Source organism: Syngnathoides biaculeatus, chromosome 8 (genome assembly GCF_019802595.1).
Source record: "Syngnathoides biaculeatus isolate LvHL_M chromosome 8, ASM1980259v1, whole genome shotgun sequence".
In the NCBI taxonomy this organism is placed as follows: Eukaryota; Metazoa; Chordata; class Actinopteri; order Syngnathiformes; family Syngnathidae; genus Syngnathoides; species Syngnathoides biaculeatus.
Window position 1 is genome coordinate 17,549,878 of NC_084647.1, and position 20,469 is coordinate 17,570,346.

Sequence of the window (20,469 nt, forward strand, 5' to 3'; positions counted from 1 at the left end):
AACTGCAGGCGGGCAACAGCAAGTGAGTGAAAACACTCGCCACTCGACGGAACATGCACCGGGTTTGAAAAGTCTACACACCCCTCTTCCAACACCAGCGTTTGGTGAGATAAAGAAATGCAACTGAGATCAATAATTTGTAAACTTTTTCTACCATTAGTGTGCCTGATGACCCGTACAACGCAATGTTTTTTTTTTCTTAATCTTTCAAAAGGAAGTAAAAATATAATTGAGGTGTGGTTGCACAACTAACTGGAAATGTGACCGCATTCAGAACTAATCAAATTCAGACTCATTTTCAAGTGAGTCAACACACGAATGGCACCATTTAACTTCCTGTGATTAAGCCCAGAAAATTTTCGGTTCTTCTTGTAAGATTTTATTGACATTTCTTGTTAATTTCTAGTGAAAACCAGATGGTTTTATGCACAGACTGAGTGAGTGTCAAATGTCAACAAAAACCGCCATATTTTTGCCTCTTCCGTGTTTTCCCTGGTTTAACACACACCCGTGGGAACGTGGGAATTAATCACAGCTAATGCTGTGTCGTGACAAAATTGTAATTAATTGGCCGAGTCTAAATGGTGTGGCCCATTTGCCAGCATGTTGGGGGAGGAGCGGGAGGTTCAACACGTGCGCTGTATAAATTTTCCATTTAATTAAAAACTGCAGCGGGCCCCCGGTGCCGCGCGGCGAGAACAAAGAATAACAGCGTTTGCCGTCTCACGGGTGACTCACGACGCAGGGGCGCTTGCTCTTCTGACAGGAGTGCACAATATTTTGCTCCCGACATCTTGTTGGAATCACGGCATGGAGGCAAGTTCACTAAAAACCCTTACCCTCAAGACTATTTTTTTATCTATCTTTTATCTACAAATCTTTTTGAGCTCTTCAGGTAAATATAACCGCAACACGGGTTTTGCCGTCGACGCTTAAATGAACTTTGCCGAGTTCCCTCAAGATCATCTCCCGCGAGAAGCGCTGATGCAACTGCTTCGAAAAATCCAGTTAAGCGAGAATATTTTTGGGCTCCTGTCTGTGGCAATTTCCTCAGCTAATCAGGTACGCTCTGTAAAAAGGGGCACCCCAAGGCTCGCTGCCAAAACCACTTTAATTCTAAAAAACTCCTACAATTTGGATTGACTTAAGTTATAGTATGTTATGTTCTCTAATGCAAGTTTGAAAAAAGATACAGCATATCTGCTTTAAATTTTCAGACTGTCAATCAACAAGTGAATGTGCAAGACCACAAACTCCAGTCCTGGGGGGGTTGGATTGGGCCAGGCCAATTTAAGGTGCTAGCATTTTTGAGTCTGGTCTTGGGGGATGGTTGCATTTTGATACAAATAGCAAAAATAGAAAATCAAATCCTCAGGCAACTATTTCCAGGTTAAGAGTAGATAACATGGGAATTCGATTGGGAGAATTCATTTTCACTCTGGGGTTGGTGGACAGTTTCATAATAAACTGAGGCCCCCCATATGTCATGTTTGATGTAATGGACCTTTCCGACCTCTCAATCACTCGTACAATAATAGCCAATCAGATAACCACATTGTCTTAACCCCTGGCTTGACACGCCCCTGCCGCCATGTTGTCCCACAAGTTGTCAGTAGTGTGCGCTTGGAAAAGTTAGTGTTACAAAGAAAATGGTCCTCAGATGCGCTTGGGGAAAGTGCAATTCTGATGAAAGATATCCCGCTAGGTTACAAGGGGCCCGATTGATTCATTTTTCAAAGCCTAAAACACAGTTGACGAAGTGTCTACGATGGATTAAGGCTCGCGGAAGACCGCGCGTACAACTAAATGTGGACAATATCAACAAACACAAGCCTGTAAGTTCGAAGGTAAGTGAGGGAGAAGCATCTTCTCTGAGTTTGATTTCATTATTATCAGTGCTTCTTAATATATTGGAGGAGAACAACTTTCACTCTGTTAGTGTATCACTGACCTGCTGAATGAAGTGTGTCATGTTTCATGCCGAAGAGTCGGGTTAGTGATACGTAAATGCGCCACGTCATGCAAGAGAAACGTCTATTTGCCCATTTGTATCGCATCGGACTTTTAACACAGAGCACTGGCCAAGTCAAATTAATACACCCACTCACTTATAAAGACTTCCAATGATATTACTCGTGATCTTACCAAGTAAAAATTACTCACCCTGCTTTACATGCGCAGTACGATTCCACAATTTTATTCTGATGGATTTCAATCTGAAGTTTGTGAGGCGTCAAACTTTTTTGCATCGATCGCCAACATTTGCTGGAACTGAAATTGCGTCCTGCTCCGTCCAAAATCTTAATTCCGTGTACATATCCTTGCGTGATTTAGTTGAGACCTCTCTGTATAACTCTTTTGGACAAGTCTGACGCATTTGGCAAAAAAACATACCCCAATATTATCTGGAATACGCGATAGAGAATCGAGTTCAAACCTGTTATGTTCAGTCACAATTTTGGAAGATTGTCAGGCATGGCAACTGTAGCTAAGGGGGGTGGAGCTGAAGACCGCCAGTCGGAAAGGTCCATTGTGCGGACCAACAAACGTAACCACCAAATGATCTGCATGGGCCACACCACAAGTAGCCAGAATCCACGGGCAATTCACCCCTGTCCAAAAAGGGGTTTAATTGGCTGTAGATGCCAGAAGATGGTGGCAATGCACATTTTCATATCAGACAAGTCGACAACCTGACGAAATGAAGTTCCCCCACTGTTCATCGACTTTACGTTGCACCAAAATGCCACCAGATGGCAGCAAACCAACATTTTTATTTTAGACACGATCTGAACACAATGAGAAATTGTTTGTTACCTGGCAAAAATTGATGTATGTGAAAATTTGCAAATGTGCGGGGGTTCACTACCATTTTTAAATTAAAGAATAAGGTTACTATGGGATGAAACATCAAAACACGTAGAAGGTAATACAGTCGCGTAATGTCACACCGACGTGACCTCGCCGTGCCCGTATCCTCTTTAATCAGCGGTCTTCATCAAAACCACGTCGAGCTCGTATCGATGGCTTCTACGAAGACTCTGCCAACAGCGTTTTCTGCGACCTTTTTGGCCCACGAGGAGTTATATGAGTGCGGCGTTAGCACCGCGGGCACGCCTCTTGGCCTTTTCATGAGCTTCGGCTCAAGATGAAAGATGACTGGATTTCGCTGTCACGGCACCTATTGGCCGCCAAACGTGCCCCCAAGACCAGTTTAGGCTGCACAATCCATCTGCTTTGAAAAAAAAACCCAGGATATTTTATAAGAAAACCATCTATGATTTACAGGATATGATTCTTTGCCATAATCATGTCACCTAGTGTAATTGGTCCAAAAGCTAAGGTATGGGGGGGATCCATGCAAATTATTGTGCGGGGCCCCCAAGTTACAGGTCATGGATTGTGGCGGGACGGAGTTTCAGAACCACTGATTTACGATTCTTTACTAATTTGAACATGAAAATGAAGAACAGGTCACATGAATATTTGATCAAGATGCAAGCAAAGAAACTGATAATAACATGTTGTATAGGTATCTTCACTGAGCTAGTATCTCCAAAATTCTGACAAATATATTTTTTCCATTTATCAGATAAAAATAAAAAATACAGGCGGTACTGTACATTTTTCATTGGAATGAGACAAAATGATGGATGATGAATGGACATGGCTTTTATACAGAAATAATATTATTTGATGCTGGTGTACTGATACATTGAGTGTGCTGATATATTTTTTGTCGATAAATAATAGGAGTATCACCATTTATTTTGATCCGAAACACCCCCCAAAAATATGTCACACATTTTGGATGAATAAATAAGAAAGGAGATACATGTTTTTCATTGGACTATGACAATAGGATGACGAAGGAGATAATAGATGGATTATTGTTTATTCAATTGATTATTCATCCATCCATCCATTTTCTTTGCCACTTATCCTCATGAGGGTCAGGGGGAGTGCCTGAGCCTTTCCCAGCTGTCAACGGGAAGGAGGCGGTGTACACCCTGAACTGGTTGCCGGCCAATCGCAGGGCACATCGAAACAAACAGCCGCACTCACAATTACACCTACGGACAATTTAGAGTGTCCAATTCATGTTGCATGTTTTTGGGATGTGGAAGGAAATCGGAGTGTCCGGAGAAAACCCACGCAGGCACTGGGAGAACATGCAAACTCCACACAGGGAGGGCCGGGATTGAACCCGGGTACTCAGAACTGTGAGGCCAACCCTTTACCATCTGATCCACCGTGCCACCCTCGATTATTAAAATAAAATTATACGTAAAAAAAGTGGTTGTCCAGTTTATTTATTTTTATCCACAACACGAAGACAATATATTTTTGTCTTAATCGTGGAAGCTGACGCACATGATTTGCTTTCACCGGCCACAAAATATAATGCGGCGGGCCAGATGTGGCCCCCGAGCCATGAGTTTGCCACCTGTGTCATCTAGAGGGACAGACAAGTGAGGTCCAATCTACTACAACCACACCAAAAACAGCAATTCCGTCAAGGGAATAAAAAAAAAAAGTCATATGAATGCATTCAATCAGGTTCTTTTCTAATAAGGAGCCTGATGAAAGTCACGGGAGTTCTGCTCACTTAACCTTCACTCCCGTGCATTTCACAAGCTTTTATTCATTTCTATCGCCGCCCGGCTGCAAATAAAGATATTCTTACACTTATAATGAAATCTATTACTCCTCGACCGGTCTTGGCGATAACGCACCAGCGACGGCGGCGAGCGTTTCACCAGCAAACACCAGCGCTCAAGGCAATTTCGCAGCTCTAACAGCTTCCCGTGTTTAAACACCAGCGGCTGGCCGGTTATCATTCGCGGCGCAGCGCGGGAAAATGGGAATTGAGCTAATATGTATTCTAATGCAATTTGCAATTAAATGTGACAAAGGCGAGGGTGGGGTGGGGGGCTGGGGGTGGATGGATGGGGGTGGTCACACGCGGTGTGGAGAGGTTGGGATTTCCGGAAGGTACGAGATGTAACTTTGAACTGCGTTCAATGGATGTTTGACCGCATGGATGCCAACGCTTGGTATTACCGACGTTTTCCGAATGTTTGGATTCAGCAGGTGCCAGGTACTTCCGGGTTGCCGACTACTGTTGACCTGAACTGCAAAAACTTGTTTAAAGGGTTGCGCTGCCAGTTATACGGCAAAAGGTTTTTTCTTTTTTCTTTCGGCTTGTCCCGTTAGGGGTCGCCACACCGTGTCATCTTTTTCCATCCGAGCCTATCTCGTGCATCCTCGTCTCTATCCTCCTACCAACGTACTCACTCTCTCTCTCTCCCTCCCTCCCATCGAAGTCTTCTCTCTCACACCTTGTCTCCAAAACATCCAACTTTGGCTGTCCCTCTAATGAGCTTGTTTCTAATCCTATCCAACCTGTTCACACCAAGGGAGAACCTCAGCATCTTCATTTCTGCCACCTCCAGTTCTGCTTCCTGTTGTCTCTTCAGTGCCACCGTCTCTAATCCGTACATCAATGCTGGCCTCATCACTGTTTTATAAACTTTGCCCTTCATCCGAGCGGAGACTCTTCTGTCACATAGAACACCAGACACCTTCCGCAAACTGTTCCACCCCGCTTGGACCTGTTTCTTCACCTCCTTCCCACACCCTCCATTTCTCTGGACTGTTGACCCCAAGTATTTGGAGTCATCCACCCTCGCTATCTCTTCTCCCTGGAGCTTCACTCTTCCTCCTCCTTCCCTCTCATTCACGCACATATATTTTGTTTTACTCCGGCTAATCTTCACTCCTCTCCTTTCCAGTGCGTGACTCCATCTTTCCAATTGTTCCTCCGCCTGCTCCCTGCTTTCACTGCAGATCACAATATCATCTGCGAACATCATAGTCCAAGGGGATTCCAGTCTAACCTCATCTGTCAGCCTATCCATTACCACTGCAAACAGGAAGGGGCTCAGAGCTGATCCCTGATGCAGTCCCACCTCCACCTTAAATTCCTCTGTCACACCTAAGGCACACCTCACCATTGTTCTGCTGCCATCATACATGTCCTGTACTATTTTAACATACTTCTCTGCCACACCAGACTTACGCATGCAGTACCACAGTTCCTCTCTTGGTACTCTGTCATAGGCTTTCTCTAGATCCATAAAGACACAATGTAGCTCCTTCTGACCTTCTCTGTACTTTTCCACTAGCATCCTCAAGGCAAATAATGCACCTGTGGTACTTTTTCTAGGCATGAAACCATACTGTTGCTCGCAGATACTGATATACCGCAAAAGGTTAAAGGTCCTTTTTTTTTGTTTCAAATTTCCTTCAGAAAAATCTCATTTAGAAGGAGAAAATGATGGGATGTGGTGAATAGCTGCAGATGGCAAAACTGACTTGAATGAGCTACACCCTCAGCGACTACGTTATCTATGTCTTGATATTCAACGACATCTGCTTTTTGAATCAACTTAGTTGTTGAAATGGAAATCATGGCCGAGGTTGAGTCGCATTTCCAAGCAATTTGACTGATGTTAAGATCTTCTTTTCGGCTGACACTTCTCACTTTCAGACTGCAGCGGCAGAGAAGAAGGCTAAAAATCATCATTCCAGCCATTTATCCCCTTTTCTCAACTGCTTTATTTTGGGGGAAAAATTACTTTAAGATTATTTTATACACACACATATATCGCAACAAAAACGTTCCCAATTAAATATAATCCCACATTTATCACAACATAAACTAATGCAAATCTTAGCTTTAGCATTTCCATTAGGAGTACCTATCCTGTTTTTTTAATGTTTAATTTTAATATTCGTCCATCAGATGGCTGTAAACCCCCCCCCCCCCCCAATACAGAGCACGTAAGCAAGATTCCACAGCATGTACTTGTTTTTCTGCAAGGGTGCCTTGCGACTGAAATGAGAGGCATGCGCGGTTATTGACGTCGTGTGTATGCAAAACGAACTGCGTGTCCTCTATTGTACGGCTTTTCCAAGGTTCCACTGTATATTGTGTACAAATACTGGACGTACGCGTATTAAATGTCGAAAAGGAAGATTCCCAAGTGCAGCTATGCATACAGGCAACACAGCAAATGCACTCGTTTGTGCTAGGGAGAGAACGTACATACATACATATATACATATATAAATTTTCTTCGCAACTTATCCTCACGAGGGTCACGGGGAGTGCTGGAGCCTATCCCAGCTGTGAAAGGGCAGGCGGCGGGTTACACCCTGAACTGGTTGCCAGCCAATCGCAGGGCACATGGAGACAGACAACAGTCGCACTCACAATCATATCTAGGGGCAATATAGAGTGTCCAATTAATGTTGCATGTTTTTGGGGATGTGGGAGGAAACCGGAGTGCCCGGAGAAAGCCCATGCAGACATGGCGAGAACATGAAAACTCCACACAGGCGGGGCCAGGATCGAACCCGGGTCCTCAGAACTGTGAGGCCAACACTTTACAGATTTTTTATGCTCAGTGGAATTTAGGAAATCCAGTGCCGTTTTTTTCCTTTTGTATCCTGAATTTCCTTTGTAACTAGAGACGGTATTTTTCCCAGGAGGTGTTTTGTAACCTGAATTTTTGTTACGAGAGACGTTCGTGGGTAGAGGTACCACATGCAAACTCCACACAGACGGGGCTGGGATTGAACCGGGGACCTCAGAACTGTGAGGCCATCACTTTGCAGCTGAACCACCGTGGCCCTCTCTCTCTCTGTATATATATATATATATATATATATATATATATATATATATATATATATATATATATATATATATATAAAAACTGTGATTCAAATAATTATATGAAATATAATATGAAGAGTTGTGTCCACTCTGAATAAATCAATTATTAAAAACTGATTCAAACATGCATATAATTTTCAATCATGTAACCGGCAATTTGCTTGTATAACTAAAAATAAATAAATAAATTGAAATCAAACATTGAATGGCGCACATTGTTGCATCGCCGGGTCCAACCAACACCCTCCCCTCCCAAAAAAAATCCACAGAAAACCCTTAAAAATGACATTATTGAACTAGGTCATTATTTTACAGTCCAATTTAATTGGGCCCACTGGATTTGTCCACCAGAGGGGGGAATTTCTTCCAATGCCAAGCATGCAGCAAACTTTCACCTTTTCTACTGATGTTGAATGAACAAATATGTGAGTTCCATTGTATCCATGCTGCTCTTTATGACCTTTGCGTGCGTACATGCATTTTAAATGCATGAAATTACACAAACAGCGTTCATCAAGGGGATCATTCGTGAATATGACACGTTCATTAACTGGAAAGTGTTGATAACGAGAAAGCTCGGGACTGGTAAGCAGATAAGACTGGCTTGTTTTTTTTTCCAATTTTTTATTTTCCCAATCATGTGCTTCTTGAAGGCAACACAACATCTCCACACGCCTCGTCACCTTCACTGACCTTCCGTGCCAGCCCTTAGAGGAATAACACATATTACACCTAAATTGTTCCAATAACGAGGGAAAGGTCATATTTGTCACTGCCAGTCATCGCTCACGCTGACAGAAATGTTGTTAACGCCAACAGTCTGGCAATAAACCCTCGCCGCTAAGCTATTTCTCTCCTTGATTGGAAAGATTTAAGAAGTCTTTAAGGACGCTAGATAATTAGCACTAAATCTCGTCTTATCCATTAGCGGGAGCTAATCGTTAAATTACCTGTCCAGAGTGACGCATGTCTTCAAACTTGAAATCCAAAGCGTGTCAGGAACTCTTCGTCACCCTTCGGAATCGACGAGGGAACGTCGGACCGTGCGGGCCTTGTCGATATCCCGCTGATTCCGTGATGGAAAACGCTAATTCAGTGACGATAAAGGCTATGATTGCTTTGGCCCAGATTACTAACGGTCTTCATTTCGCTCTTCATCTGAGGCTCATGACTGACTGCAAGCGATGATGGCAGCAGATGGATTTAAACTAGTCTTCGTTTGAACCTGCATGACATTTTGGGGATTTACAGTAGTGCTGTTTTAAATTGCACAGCTGTTAGAAGAATTATGGTAGTCTTAGTTTTAGCTTGCGCAATCTGAGGGAATTAACGTTCGTGTTATTTTAATCTGGCTAATTTGTTGTGTACCGTAATTTCCGGCCTATAAAGCGCGAAGTTTTTTGAAGATGCTGTGTTACTGCTGCGTCTAAGTGATTTTTACCGGCATGTTTCTTTTTAACCGGCCCTGCTAGCGTTAGCGCCGCACTAGTGGCTTTCTGCTGTGTTACTGCCACGTCTCAGTGATTTAGGTATGTTTTTTGTTTTGTTTTTTTTAACCAGCCCTGTTTCTTTGTGGGCACTTGCGGCTTTTACACAGGTGGGGCTTGTGTATGTACCAAATGGTATTTCCTTTACAAATGTACTGGGTGAGGTTTATAATCCGGTTACCTTGTTTTTAGATGTGAAACTTTTGAGGAATTTGTTGCAGTCTCCATTTAACCTGGACAACTTTTTTTTAACTTGCACATTAATTTTCACAGATTTACGGTAGTCTTTCACATCAGGTTTTTCAGTCATTTCATTTTAATTGCAAAAAATGTGTTGGACTTGCGATACTTTCGTTAAAATCTGCGCAATTTTCTGTGGCTTTACCGCAGCCTCGTTTTAACCAGCACCACTTTTGGGGAGTTACGGTAGTCTTATTATAACCGTTTTCAAACTGGGGGGAGTCATAACAGGGGATCGCAGATTTTTAGTAATCCTACTTAAATCGACAAAAACTTTTGTTTCTTTAGCATACTGTTTAAGCCTGTGCAAAATTTTATGGATTTACTGTAGTTTTGTTCTAACCTGCACAACTATTTTTTTTTTAACCTGTGGATTTTTATAATTTTTTTAAACAAACAGGTTTGGGGTACTGTTTGATTCCCGGCCTATAGAGTGCACCTGGTTATAAGCCTCGGTACACCGCATCACCGCATAAACTGCAGGGTTGAAACCGTGTGAAAAAAGTCACGGCTCGTAGGCCGGAAATTACGCTAATGTCAGGATTTTTATTCATTTTATGGAGGATTTATTTTACTTTACTTTACTTTACTTTATTTTCTGGGAGAACTTTTAAGAATGCATTCTTTATCTGTGAAGGCTTTCATCAGATCACGCTACGTGCCTTGCAATTTAGTGCAATGTTTAATGAGTTAATTAAAATGTTAAAAAGCCTATTAAGTGAGAAGACAAAACAGGAAAACAATGCAATGAGCTGCACCCTCCATCAAAAAGGACATTTTTGTTTTTGAGGCTGAATTGAGTTAGTGCACTCGACTCTGCCGGCACCGAGCAAAGTCCTCCCCTGTGATTTGGCACAGTGGGAGGACCGAGGGATGGACTGGCAATAAATATCCCCATGAGGAGGACGGTTAGTTCTTAGTATTTGTCTCTTTTGTGTGTCTGCGGAGCAGACAATACATCCACATCGGAAAATGGGTCAGAAAAACAATATCTTCTCCCGGTAAACTATACTCATATATCAGTTGTGAAGACCGATGACCTCTACTGAAAGACAGAGCAATACATTTTTGAGCTGTCAAATCATATTGATTGATATGATTGATAGTGTCAAATTATTTGAAAGTCTCAGAGGTTGTAGATGTCAGCCAAACTGCATTAACGTGCGGACGTACCGCTCGACAAAGAAAAAAACGGAATAAAAAAAATAAACGCAAAATGAACGCAGACCCTGCCACGTGTTGATTTCGGACAAATAGAACAATGTGTCAACATACACGAGCCTATTGACAAATTAATGACATATCTGGAAAGCCCTGACCATGGCACTTCAAATGAGGTGCGACTCAATATGGTTTAGTACAAATAGATTTTTGCCCTTGTTAAGAGTGAAAATTGCGAGAAATGAAAGCGCTTTTCATTGAATACCATATTTGGGCATATCGACAAAATAATGACAGCTCTGGAAAACCTTCACCGTGGCCTCTCATATGAGCTCTGTCTCAATATTGTTTGTTTGGTGTTGAGTGCTTAGCTTCTTACAAGAGGACTTAAAGTAGGCAGTTGTGCTCATAGCGGTAACTCGTTTTTTCTACTTCCTGTTTCCATATGAGCCACTGATGACCTTGAACTCCCCCATCGCTGAGCCCGACTTCTTACCGTGCATCTTTACATATTTGCTCGTACTGTGCTGCAAGCATCAGCGAACCTCTCTTGCAGAAGAATACCAGTGAAGCGAAAGAAGAAGAAGAAGAAGAAAACGCTCTGCCACGAGCGCCATATGTTAATGCCCCCTTGGCTCTAGAGACGGGCGAGGTGGGGGTGGGTGTGTGGGGTCAGGATATAAAGGCCGTGCCACATGCATTTTATTGCTAACTGCGTGCAATATAAATCATGTTGCAAGAAAATGGAGGCAATAACTCACCTCTGGGTTTGCTTTTTGTCCCTTCAACTGATAGCGTGAGGGGGCAAAGCGAGAAAAACAGCAGGTTAGACAGGAAGCACGGAGGGGAAAGAGACACATTTATAGTTAATACAGCACACAGTCAAACGTGTGACTTGTCAAAAAAAAAAACAACTTTACTTGAACATGCAGTTTGTGTTTTATTTATTTATTTGCCGCTATTCGTCCAAAGAGTAGACAAAGTTCAGATGTCTTTAATTAAGAGAGCTAATTTCAACAACAATGACATTGAAGTACGACACCCCACACGTCGAGTATGCGATTATAACAAAAAAAAACTGTGATGATTAGGCCGATGTTTGATTTTTCTTACATGGCAAGCATCATATCATTCACTATCTTGAATAAAGCATCTTGTTTCCATGACAACAACATATCAAGCTTGCCGGCAAATCTTGCTTTCATCTACTCCATACATAGTTTCATCAGGTAACCAAATTATTTGTGTACAACTGCTTTTTTTTTTTTTTTTTTTTTTTTTTTAAACGCAGCCAGCAGCGTACGATGCACTTTAATAGAGAATCTAACAACCAGTAAGATTAATGTGAAAATATGACAATTCACGTCAAGCATGCAACACTCGCTGGTTTATCCCCTATTATAATTCAAATGTTGTTCTTTTTTCTTTAATCCAAACAGCATATCTGTCACGAACCAACGGTGCACAGGCGGACCCAAATGCAGGACTCCAAGACGAGGACGTGATGTTCAGTGGGTTTTATTATAAACTAAAGTTGTGCACCACGACACAGTCGAAGAAAGCAGGATCCAAAAAAAAAAAAACCAAGAAACAATGTCTGATAATGATGAGACAATTAAAAGAGCCTAACAAAGGCAGGACTGGATTATAATGGCGCAGTGGGGGAGTAACCCTGGATGCGGTAAAGCATACTCAACAAAGTGACAAAACTTAATCACAGTGCCTCATGTGAAACAACTGTGACCGACGACAGGCGTCATAGATGAAATCGCCCCTCCTGGCCGTGGTCCAGCCCTGCACATGACACATATCATGCGCTGTTGTCAACAATCGGCCATCAAAGTCTTCCAATAACGAATATCCACATTCAAAAGCCAGTCAGACTACTTTGTCCCCACTTCTGACTCCACTGTCTTGAATATCAAATGGAGCAAGCGGCATATCATGCGCTGTCTTAGATAAAAGAAAGCTTGTATCCACACACACACACACACACACACACACACACACACACACACACACACACCACACACACACACACACACACACACACACACACACACACACACACACACACGCACCCACGCACTCATGCACACACAAATCAAAAATGTCAGCCAGGGTGACTTTTCCTCCTTTTCTAAACTCATTGTCTTCTTTCTTACATAGAAAACACCATATCGAGCACTATCTAAAAACAGCAATAAAAAAAAAAGTATTTTAACCACAGTGACAACAACACACAACAAGGTGCAACTAACTAGCTTGATTTGTCATCAATTCTGACTCCAAAATATCATTTTCTTACCCAGACAGCAACATACCATCCACTGTCCTGAACACAGGAGCTCTTTCTTCTTCTTTTTTTTTTTTATTACAATGACAACAAAACACAAGTTCCCATTAAAGTGAAGCAATACAACAACCAAACAGGCTGAATTGTTCAATATCCTTTTATTTGTGATCATTTTGTCACACAGGAAGCAGCATATTATGCATTTCCACCCTCCCGTAATAACTACAAGAAAATACAACGACTTTACCAACAAATCAAACACGGCAGCCAGGTTGACTTACCATCAAATCTTGATTTTTTTTTACATATCAAGCAGCCTATCATCCATGATCATGTGCCAAAAATATGTGCTCGGATGCAAAAAGGGTAAACGATGCCAATTGTGGCATTTTGAAATCACCACGGCACCTCTGAAAAGACGATCGCACAGCGCGCAAAGATGCTCTGCCAGACATGTGGCGACGCAGGTGAAGCAGCATGTGGTTCGGTTATTTTGGTTCGTCATCACGAGGCCGCTCACGTGCTGGTTATTTTTTCTCAGTGGCCTGTTCTACGTTTAAAAATGATTTGAAGTTTGTCATCGTGAGGCAACTCACGTTTTCTACAAGCGGAAGAGCTCCCGTGCTCGTCAGAAAATCTTGTATCCTGCATTCCGGGGTAAAAGAACAACTCGGGTTTTTCAATCCATGTGCTTGTGTGTCCTTACGTGAACCCGAGCCAAAACATCCAATACAGATTAGACTGCCGTCGGATTCTCTGCGTCCTTTTTTTTAAGGCTACCCAGAAAAAAAAAAGTAATTAGTTGCACCCAAATTAAAATGTGGTAAACAGACATAATTTTCCCCTTTTCCTTTTTTTTTTTTTTTTAAACTTTTAAACTAAACAGTGTATAAATAAATCCATCCATTTTCTTCGCCACTTATCCTCACGAGGGTCACAGGGAGTGCTTGACCTTATCCCAGCTGTCAACGGGCAGGGGCAGGGTACACCCTGAACTGGTTGCCAGCCAATCGCAGGGCACAGAGAGACAAACAACCGCACTCACAATCAAACCTAGGGGAAATATATAGTGTCCAATTATTTTTGTTTTTGGAATGGGTGAGGAAGAAACTCCACACAGGCGGGTCCGGGATCGAACCCGGGACCTCAGAACTGTGAGGCCAACGCTTCACCGGCTGACTCACTGTGCCGCCCCTATACAATAAATATGAACTGTATTAACTGTAAGATGATAATGGCATATTAATCATAAATGGACACAAGAAGTAAGAGTAACTGCCAGGGATGCGGAGGTCGCTTCCCGTCTGTGACAGAACATTGCCGAGGGTGCTCGGTGACATTGTCACCGGCGCTGTTGCCGTCGTCGTCAAGGACAACCGTTTCAGTTTCTCATCAGCCACGTGCGGACAAAAATAGCGACAAGTTTTTATTCGAGGCGATCAATGTCGAAACGACGGCTTCCTCTCCGCTGCTATGCGAGAAGCGCGGCCATCGATCACGACGACGCTGACACGTTTGCAGGGGAGGCTCTTTGAGAGGCGGCCTGCCGTGTAAGTAACGCGCCGTCTTTTGCGTTTGCGTGTTTCTGTCTTTGTGTGTCCTGTTTTCTCGCTACACTTCCACACACGCAGCACTTTTTTTTCTCGTGTGTGTTATTGCTCAAACATGGGACCAAAAGCAAAATACTCATTTGTTTTCATTAAAACAACCACAACGGGAGCCTTTTGGGAAAACTAACTGCATTCCAAAAAGAAAAGACAAAAAAAAAAAAATTAACAAAAGCCTTTACAGATATGCCCAATTATTGCATTACTGATTTTTACATGTCTTAATTTATTTTTAGACTTGTATGACTGCTCAAGGCTTACGAAATGCCCGATGCACATCTGTAAACTTGCTTCATTCATAAATCATTATAAGTGTTATATCTTTGTTTTAGTGTTCTAATTAATGGCCAGTTTACAATTTTATAGTAATAGTAACACTTGTATAAAATTAATAAACTTATGTACTTCCAGGCAGCATGCCGACGCAACTGGTTAGGGCATTGGCCTCACAGTTCTGAGGACCCAGGTTCAATCCCAGCCCTCCTTGTGTAGAGTTTGCATGTTCTTCGCATGCCTGCGTGGCCTTTCTCCGGGCACTCCGGTTTCACCCCCCACATCCCAAAAACATTAATTGGACACTCTAAATTGCCCCGAGGTGTGATTGTGAGTGGTACTTTTGTCTGTTTCCGTGTGCCCTGCGATTGGCTGGCGACCAGTTCAGAGAGTACCACACCTCCTGCCAGATGATAGCTCGGATAGGGTCCAGCACTCCAGCGACCCTTGTGAGGATAAGTGGCTGATAAAACGGATGGATACATATTTAATGCCATTGATTAAAAAAAAGTTACAAAGGGTGTTTTAAGGTTTTGCGATCATTGATGATTTTAGTGATTTCCTATAGGAAAACTAATACGTGGGAATCTTGCTTTGGCATGCATCAAACATAATCTTAATGTAGACTGTTTTGATCCGAGCATCCTTAACCTCATTCCACGGCTTTTCTTCGTATTATTCAAGAGCATTTTGTGTTGTTGAAACAGGCTTCTCCTGTCTCTGAAGTTAAGCTTTAGATGTTTAAACAAGCAAGTCAGGTCTCGAACGCTCTACAAATAAACAACCCAGCACACATATTTAACCTACAGGGGACAAGAAAAAAAAAGCATGTGAATGACATCAGTCATGGGAAGTAACGTAAATATACTTTTTAGTATACGTGAGCATTTTTCAGGATCTATAGAGCTCGTGCACCTACGTCATGAAATCACGTCACTGGCCGGAAGTGCCGGTCAAACAAAGCATTCTTCAATGCTAAGTCGGTTGGAGACGAGACGAAAATACATCTCATAACACGAGGCCCAGAGTTTTGTCCGATACCGTTAAACATTTAGAAGGTGATAATAAATGAAGGGATGTGGAAAAATGAGAGACACTAGGCAAGAGGACCCATATTTAATTCCGAAGTGGATGTTTTCGCCGATAAGAAATTCGATTGTTAACCCGCTTCCGCTTGTCTTGGACAACTGATCCACACATGGATCTGGTGAGTAAGTCGTCGAGATTTACACGGAAGAGTTTGAAAGCGTAGAAAAGTCAGGACGCATACAAATACTTCGTTCCTGGATCTGTTCTCAATCAAGAATAAATCCCAAATAGTGATGGAGCCACTGACCCCTGGTTTTACACAAACTCGCATTGATTAACTATGATTGGAACAAAAAAAAGACGGGGAGTTGGCTCCTCGTACACGAAGCGTGTTGCGGCCACACATTAAACTTCGGTAAACCTCTCCGTGACAGACGTGTTTTTTAAAATATGCATTATTCTCAAAAGAGTCCAATGCGTATTTAAAAAAAAGAAAAGAAACCACTGGGATCGGCTTCAGCCCACGCACACGGAACCGTGTTGCGGCCCCATGTTAACCTACATAAACCTCCGCGATTCATGTTCTTTTTTAAAATACGCATTGGACTCGTTTGAGAACAATGCATATTTAAAAAAAAAACGTCTGTCATGGAGAGGTTTACCATAGTTACACGTGTGGCCGCAACACACTTCCGTGCACATCCATGTCATGATCCTGCCGCTCCAGCCTGGGCTGGGCGGGTGTCCGCGGTTGCGCGGATTGGCGAACCAGCCGAGCTACGCTGACGTCGCAACGGCGACGGACTCGCTGCTGACGCAGGTTCACAAATCCTTCCCGGACCTGGGCCGTGAGAGCCGCCAATTCGGCGCTCTGCCGATCTATCTCCGCCCGCATTTCGCGGCGGAACCCCTCGTGATTTGGTGACTCCTCCTCCCTCTGGGCTGGAAGCTTCGCCAACAGCTGCGGGTCTGCGGGTTTCACCGTTGCCGGCGAGGAGTGGGAGGACTGTGTCTTAGTTGCCACGCAGCGGGAGACACAAGGGAGCGCCCGGCCGGGGCGTCTCCTCTGGCCGCCGCGCGGAGGTCACTGGTAGATGGCCAAGCGGGTTCCCTCAAACGGATTGGTGTATTTGTATCCACCGGGCGAAGAAGTTCGGGTGCTGGGAACGCGGGGAGGTGGTGCGAACTGACTGGGATGAAAAGCCGGGCAAAGAGATTCAAAATCCAAGTCATCGGAGTCGTACTCAGGCAGCCGGTCATACAAATCATGCTCCTCCTCATATTCCAAAAAGTCAGAGTCCATAAGAATATGAGGAGCCGGACGGGTCGTGTTCGGGACGTATTCATACCTCGCTGGCGGAGCGTAAGACACGGAAGTGGAGGACGTCAAGGAGCCTACCCGGATTGGACAGGCTTGGTCCTCCGGCAGACGGTCTACCTTGCGTCGGTCCCGGCGACGCCGGCCAGTTCGTTCTGTCACGTCCCATCGGAAACGAGAGTAGGACCCAAATGCAGGAACTACCTTGCGTCTTCCGAGTTCCTGCATTTGGGTCCTACTCTCGTTTCCGATAGGACGTGACAATCCATCAATCTCTTCTTGTCTTTTCAACTGGTATTCTATAGAATGACCTCTTTAAATATCCGTTTCATCTGTTATAACAACTAACAGCACAACAAGTCTCGGGTATTGTGTATATTCTGCTCCGGTTCAATGCCCCCCACACTGTCAAGCAGCTCTTTTTGACCGGCAATATGGCGCCGTGAAATTGTGACATCACATGCATGAGCTCTATACTTGTGACTCAAAAAGCTGCAGTGATATTTTTCGGTTTTCGCAAAGGATAAGACCTTTTAAGTATAATTACACTGTCTGTCTACATGTTGCTGCACTGTTTGTGTTCAAAGATCTGTTCCTTGAGGGGTTCTATGGACTGCGACATTGATTAAAGTTTCTTTAGCCTTTAGTGGCGTGTTAGCATTAAACTAGGCGACCTTCGTAAGTTATCTGGTTTGATGAAACAAACTATGTGTAAATCTCTTAGTTTTATGCATGAAGCTCAAACGGGGATGACAACAGTCATCTTGAAGCAAGCCCTTGGTTTCCTTTTTCCGATAATTCGCCACATCTGAAGAACGACCACAGTGAACTTCCATTAACCAAGCGCAGGATCGACCGAGATGGCGCACGAGACAAATGAACAGCCGATGTGTGGCAAACGGCGGCCAGATAAGAAAGCAATAAGGAAAAAGAACTAATAGAAGCAGGCGGACGGACTACCAATCTCTTTGGCCATTCCTCCGCTGAGAAGTGTCCTCAAACGCGCCACGAGCTGCTATCTGGCCTTCGCCTCCGCCAGCGTGTCGTGACAAAATCTCCCGGGAGGACCGCTATGTAACTAACCCTCGGAACGGGAGCGCTACATCACATTCTGCTCACGCGCTCGCATCCTTGAGCCGAATCACGAGGCGACATTAGAAAGCAGCTTGGCCGAATCGGCGGGTAAACGGCAGCTAACTGAGATTTGTCTTGTGAGAAGACATGCATCAATAAAAAAAAAAAGAGGAGAGTTTAGAGTCAAGATAAATAGAAAGACTTTTTCTTGCTCCGTTAGTATAATTGTCAAAGTGTTAAAGCCCAGAATCAAAGTGTTTTAATTAACAGCAGGGCCAAAAACAATGTAGAGTCTTCGATTAATCAATTTTTGCTAACTTCAAAGACAATCTAGTCTAGGGGCGACACGGTGGATTAGTTGGTAAAGTGTTGGCCTCACAGTTCCAAGGTCTCAGGTTCAATCCCGGACCAGCCTGTGTGCAGTTTGCATGTTCTCCCCGTGCCTGGGTTGGTTTCCTCCGGGCGCTCCGGCAAAGAAAATGACTGGATGGATGGAATCTAGTTCATATTGGAAATTTATTCCGATCAACTGTGCCCAGCAAAGACTGCCGCGGTTGTACAAAGCCACCAACGGACAAAAAGTCTTAAAACCAAACGCCTGTGTTGCGTCATCTTCCCAAACCCTTATTCTCTCTCTTTTTTTTTTTTTAAAGGTGAGTGATATAATCACTATATTATTAAGATGACAAAACACATGTATCTTGGCGGAAATTAATGCACACGTAATTATCTCGTGCTGTGCCTTCCTTCGCAATAATGAATTCCAGCAATCGCTTTTAAGAAAACAAGCCTACTCAAATGTATCTAACCTCACTATTCTCACTCGGAATTTAATACAATTTTTCAATATAGGGGACAATTATGGTGGAGAACAATAAATAATGGCTTAATGAGGATTGAGATAATGTCCTCTTCTTTAATGAGGATTGAGATTATGTCCTCTTCTTCTGCTCTTGATGTCACATGCTCACATCATTTTTTGGGAAAAATGTGGTGGGCCAAAATCTGGTTGAAAATCAAATATGTCATCACACACAAAAAAAGCCCAAAATTACTAATTCATTTTAATTTTTAAGTCCACAACTACGTGATATGTGCTGATGTTGATTGTTAAATGATTATAAACGAATAATTATAATATTGTTTTAACCCATTCATGGAGAGGGTGGCAATTTTTTGCCTTTTTGAGATAAAAGTCTCCTAACAGGCCACAATCAAGGAAATAACACTTCTTTTTAATTTATGGCTAAATTACAGTATATGATAACTTGAGGCAGTCATATTGGGTCAGGAAGGAAAGGGAAATAACTCCGTGCTAACTTTGACCGATGATTTTTCCTCTCCTGATACCAAAGTATGGCTTCAGATTAAAACACTTCAATATTTTGATATACTGAAGGACATAATGCGGGAAAATCATAATATCCCAAAAATGGGACGTTGCCCACGAATGGGTTAACCCAAAACTAATTAAAACTAATCTAGCGTCTACACTGAACTTTACATACAGTACATGCTTTAGTAGAAATCAAAGGCAATTAAATGTTCAATTAAACTACTTTTCAAATACATAATTTAGTCATCTGTGAACCTAAAATGCATGTTTTTGTAAACACCAACTACAATATCGCCTCCACTGAAGCTAACTCGCACACTTTGGCATGCATAACAATTACGAGCGTTCAATGAAGCTTCCTTTTGTAAACAAAACAAAACAAAACAAAAGAACACTCAATGAAGCCGTTTTCTATGCGTCAAAGATGAAGTAGAATCGTCGGGAGGAGAATACTCGGAAAACTTTTATTTGCATACTCAATTATACGCCTTTCAATTTGCGGGTGGAAAATATAACTTATTTTGGTTTCAATGCAGCAGCGCCACCATTGTTGTCTTTCCAATATTATGCCAATTTAATTTGTATTCAGGAGCAAGTGAACAAGATAACGTTTCCAAATGATAATTTTTGTGTGAGTGACAGTGAAAAGGATGCTCACAGACAACGCATTGTGCTTCTCCCTGTGACACACTGCTGCAGAAACACATTCCATTCCTCACACAACGCGCACAACACACACACACACACACACACACGGTTCAGCCCTTCACTCCCTCTGTAATAGAAAAAAAAAAAACTTTGTCGGATTCATCATTATGCAGCGCGCACACGGCACATCATCCGTATCTGTGCACTTTGCATTTTTCAGACGACGTACTTAATCTTTTTATACAACCTGCTCATA

At 42.9% G+C, this 20,469-nt stretch overlaps 1 protein-coding gene across 2 annotated transcripts in view; it reads right to left on the reverse strand.

The window, feature by feature from the left end:
• The window catches only part of cadm2b (cell adhesion molecule 2b), a 155,121-nt gene that overhangs the window by 29,270 nt on the left and 105,382 nt on the right, over positions 1-20,469 (reverse strand). Inside the window, exon 5 of one of the 2 annotated variants that reach the window (XM_061827439.1) lies at positions 11,394-11,420. The exons of the other annotated variant lie outside the window; for it this stretch is intronic. Coding sequence (XP_061683423.1) covers positions 11,394-11,420 — 27 coding nt within the window. The remainder of the gene's footprint in view (positions 1-11,393; positions 11,421-20,469) is intronic. 2 annotated transcript variants of the gene reach the window in all.